This window comes from Ipomoea triloba, chromosome 11 (genome assembly GCF_003576645.1).
Source record: "Ipomoea triloba cultivar NCNSP0323 chromosome 11, ASM357664v1".
Taxonomy (NCBI): domain Eukaryota; kingdom Viridiplantae; phylum Streptophyta; class Magnoliopsida; order Solanales; family Convolvulaceae; genus Ipomoea; species Ipomoea triloba.
The window spans coordinates 8,087,717-8,092,455 of record NC_044926.1 but is presented as its reverse complement, the minus strand read 5'-3'; the positions used below and the strand labels follow the sequence as shown (position 1 = coordinate 8,092,455).

At 38.4% G+C, this 4,739-nt stretch overlaps 1 protein-coding gene across 1 annotated transcript; it reads left to right on the top strand.

Annotated features, from left to right (window-relative positions):
• Window positions 1-1,537: 1,537 nt before the first annotated feature.
• Window positions 1,538-4,291, top strand: LOC115995633 (putative UPF0481 protein At3g02645). Its single transcript, XM_031234730.1, has 4 exons — window positions 1,538-1,852; window positions 2,023-2,476; window positions 2,575-3,062; window positions 3,802-4,291. The coding sequence occupies exons 1-4, from the start codon at window positions 1,538-1,540 to the stop codon at window positions 4,243-4,245; spliced, it is 1,701 nt and encodes a 566-aa protein (XP_031090590.1). The 3' UTR covers window positions 4,246-4,291.
• The last annotated feature ends 448 nt before the right edge of the window (window positions 4,292-4,739 follow it).

Sequence of the window (4,739 nt, the reverse complement as noted above, 5' to 3'; positions counted from 1 at the left end):
CAAAATAAGACTTAATTATTGGTTCAGTAGTTATCTAGCATATCTAGTCTGGAAGATGTCATAAAACAACATATTGTTGTGCAATAGATCTTTTCAATAATATGTTTGGCATTTGGCAGATACAAGAAAACTTTTCAATAGTTGATTTATTAACTTGGGTTAAAAATAGCGCTAGCCAATAGCACGCAGACCTTGTAATTCATGTGTTGAGGTCTTTCCATAGATGTTTTATCATCCAACAACAACTGAAATCAACATAATAACTGTACCAATAAGTTAGCTTATGATAGATCTTCTCAAAACAACCTATCCAAGGTCATCTACTGAAGTACCGAACTGAAGTACTACAAAAGAAGTCCGTACTATGAATAAAGAATGTCTTTATGGAAAAAGAGTTGTTGGGCACATTTCTCAAAACTTCTAATATTAAGACAAGTTCTGAATAGTTGCAAAGCTACTTTTGGAGACAAAATACTACCGTATACCAAAAAGGATGAGATAGCAATTCGATCAACCTTTTGAAACGTACCTCTATTATCTCGTAGAGTGCCAACATATAGTTTCAAAGTATATATATTTAAATTTTTGACACTCCAGGTTTATAAATAGAGCCCGTCTTGTAGCTTAGGAAGAAGAAGAAAGTGAGCATATAGAGGTTGATAAAGTAGTTAATGAGTTCACAAGCAAGCAAAAGCTCTAAAAGCATTCTAAACTTCCAAGAATCATTTAGATTTTGTCCAATCGTCTCCTAGACTAAAACCTTAATTTCTCTCTATTAGAAGGTTGGCGATCTTCGCTCAAAGGGATTTGATGGACAAACCTTGGAGTTTGAAGGACAGAAAGTAATGAATGAGTAGTTTGGTGAAGAAAACCATTCTAATAGCAAGTAACGTAGTTGGCTTTGTTTGCTACTAGTGTGAAAGACTTCATTTCACTTATATATGTATCATACTAGTAAAATCCTCATTATGGAGTGGGATACGTAGGGAGTTCTTTATATGAATTTCTCTTCTCTTATTCTCTTTACTTTGTTGCTAATTGATCTAGATCACAAATACATTATTTTCGTATATATACTTACAAAGCAAACTCAAATCAAGCTACAATCGAATCGAACGACTGTGGCAAGTTTCAGACTTCTATTACAAATAACTTTTGATAAATTTTATTTTCTTAAAAAGTTTTTAAAAATAATATATTCAATTCCCACTTTTATGACCAATACATACTTAAAATAATGATTTTTAAATACTAATTAACTACTTATATATTATTATACATTCATATTTTATAAGGTATGTATAACTAATCTAATTGAGTTTTCAATTCGCAGATTAAGGCCACGAATAATTAATATTTTGCATACTGGTAACATCATCAACAAAAGATCTTAACACAGTAACATCACACAATAAACGGATTAATTAATTAATTAAACCTTCAAAGTCTTAATTAACCCCCTCCATTCAATACCAACTTAAACCGCCATTCTCGAACAACATCTCATAAAACAAACAAACAACAAAAACCCACAAACATGTCTGCCTATCCCTCCGACATGCCATCAAACTCCGGCTCCAGCTTCGACGAACGCCGGTGGGTCATTCACGTCCGGCGGAGCCTGCAGGACGAGGAGATTGAAGAAGACTCCGAAATCCCCGTCAGCATTTTCAGCGTACCCAAGAATTTAATGGTGGCTGATCCCGATTCCTACGTTCCCCAACAGGTGGCCATCGGCCCCTACCATTACTGGCGCCCGGAGCTCTACGAGATGGAGAGGTACAAGCTCGCCGCCGCCAAGAGAACTCAGAAGAATTTGCATACTTTCAAGTTCCAACATCTTGTTGAACAGGTAATAAAGATATATACTGCCCGCACAGATAACTCAGTTGATCCTTAGGTGTTAAATTAAGGGACAAGAACTCAGGTGGAGCACTAGACACTGGTCTTCTCACTCAAAGACTGCTAAGTCGCATTGATTTACCCTCCACAATCCTGACAATTGTAACGTTTAAACTGCAGGTGACCAAATTTGAGCATAGGATTCGAGCATACTACCACAAGTTCTTGAATTTCAACTGCGAAACGCTGGGGTGGATGGTGGCGGTGGACGCTGCGTTCTTGCTGGAGTTTCTTCAGGTATACGCAGCTCAAGAAGGGGAGGTTATTCTGACTAGGGTTTCATCAAGAATGTCACATTTGGTGGACATTTCCGGGAGAAAATCTGCCCACAACGCCATTCTCAGGGACATGGTAATGCTGGAGAATCAAATCCCATTGTTTGTGCTGCGGAAAATGCTGGAATTTCAGTCCTCTTCTTTGGAGGTAGCAGACAACACGTTGATGTGCATGCTGATTGGGTTCTTCAAAGAGGTTTCCCCATTCAAGATGGTAGAAGTTTTGCCCAAAGTGGAGATCAAAGAATGTGCACATTTGCTAGACGTTGTGTACCATTTAATCGTGCCCAAATGTGAAGGTTGTGTAAAATTTTCCTTAACAATATATATTATATATTTGGGACTTATGTACAAGTTGATTAGGCTTATTAAGTGGTTTGATTGTACTGAATAATAGGTTGCAGCACAGAAATAACGGAGGAAGGTGATGGTATGACCCCAACCGACCACGGGGAAAACACATCTTTCGGACAACCTAGTTCTGTCAGACAGCTTGCCGACGAGGTATGGAAAATTGTCGTGAAGATACAGAAAGGCCCGGCACGTTTGATCAAGAGAGTTGTGTTGTCGCGGCCTGTTAAGGTTATGTTGAAGCTACCATGGAAGCTGTTGTCGAATCTCCCTGGGCTAAAGTTTGTGCTGCAACCCATTGCTTACTTGTGCCTCTATAATCAAGAGAAAGACAACGGAAAACCCGAAAGCGAAAACCCGCCGGACGCCGACAAGCCTCCGTTAGTGGAGGAAATTGCAATCCCGTCGGTGACTGATCTGTTCGAAGCTGGAGTAAGTTTTGTTCCCGCAAAGGAAGGAATAGCCGGCATTTGCTTCGACGACAAAAAGGTGGCGCTTTATCTCCCCTGCATTAGTCTAGACTTGAACACCGAGGTGCGTTTTATGATTCACGTTAAATTTACTAAATCTTCCCCACAAAAGTAAAATTCTCTTGCCAATGACCTTGTGGTCTAGTGCCACCCGATTGCACCCCATGTGAAAAGGAGTGGGTTCGAAACTAAATAGTTATGAACAGATACTACATTGTAACAGGGTAATTAGTACTCAAAAAAAAAGTAAAGTAAAATTTTCTTAGGGCCCCACACTCCATCCTGTCCGATAGAATAGTAGAGTGATAAATTAGGGTGAAATTTTGGGCCTCACATCCGAGCACGATTAAAGCCAGAGCCAAATTGTCCCTACGCGCGGTAGGTACAAAGGATTTACTCTCTGTGGACCCGAGTCCAACTTGCAATTTAAACCTGGGTTCAAAATACACCATTTACATATTGAATGTTCACAATTTACATACTAAATGTTCACATAACACTTCAAATTGTGAACATTCATTAGGTAAATTGTGAACATTATGTAGGTAAATGGACATGTTTTTGCCTTGTAAAGTGGACCCGGGTCTATGGTATAACTATTGGATCTGCCACTCTGGACATAATCTGTGCAAGCAAGTTTTACTAAATTTGTAACCAATAATTGAAGGTCAGGATATGATCCATTTTTACTAAAAGTTTATATTGATAAATCATTACGCATTTATTTTATATATATAATGCTCAACAACGATTATTGTAACTTGTAAGTTGTAACATTATGTGTGAATTCATAATCTCAACAGGTATTGTTAAGGAATCTTGTAGCATACGAGGCCTGTAATGCTTCAGGGCCGGTAGTGTTTACTCGTTATACCGAGTTAATGAATGGGATTATTGATACTGAAGAGGATGCGAGGGTGCTGAGGGAGAGAGGGATAATTTTGAACCGACTGAAGAGTGATGGGGATGTGGCTAAGTTGTGGAATGGAATGAGCAGATCGGTGAGGTTGACCAAAGTGCCCTTCTTGGATAAGGCAATTGAGGATGTGAACAAGTATTACAACGGGAGATGGAAGGTTAAAATGGGAAACCTCATGAAGCAATATGTGTTTGGGTCATGGCGGTTCCTCACAGTCTTGGCTGCAATTATGCTCTTGCTTTTGATGAGTCTGCAGGCAATTTGTTCAGTTTATAGTTGTGCTCGTCTTTTCCATCTTAATAGTAATAGTACAAGTACTAGTCGATAATCGTGAGTGAAAATTCTGCTTATCAAGACGAGACTTTATAAGAAAATATTAACTTTTTGGTTATGATGTTCATAAAATATGCTCAAGTCAAGGGAGATTAATGCCGACCCGACAGCAAGAAGGGGTTTTCCATGTTTGTTAGCTTGGGAAGAAACATGGAACAAAGATTGGTCATCTTTGGTGTGTGCTTTACTTTGTCATTCCTATTGATTGATTGGAGAGAGATTTTGTTTGCGTGATCTTAGGATAATCCATTTTTGGCTTATGAGACAGTGTGGGAGTGCACAGCTGGATTGTTTATTTGTATTGCTTTAAGATTGTTTATATTTCCATTGCTTTAAGGGTGTTTGTTTATATTGCTTTAACGTTGTTTAATTTAAGGCTTGAGAATATGTATATTGTTTGTTAATGGCTGGTGATATGATGCTTTCCAGCTAATTGAGTTGTTATTATATTTGAAAAGTTTGCAGGACATTAAAGAGGTTTGATCCTTT

Excerpts from the sequence above, each read along its gene's own strand:
- LOC115995633 (XM_031234730.1), top strand. The coding sequence starts at position 1,538 with ATGTCTGCCTATCCCTCCGACATGCCATCAAACTCCGGCTCCAGCTTC. Across the intron at positions 1,853-2,022 it reads TCCAACATCTTGTTGAACAG|GTGACCAAATTTGAGCATAG; the intron begins GTAATAAAGATA and ends TTTAAACTGCAG. Across the intron at positions 3,063-3,801 it reads GTCTAGACTTGAACACCGAG|GTATTGTTAAGGAATCTTGT; the intron begins GTGCGTTTTATG and ends TAATCTCAACAG.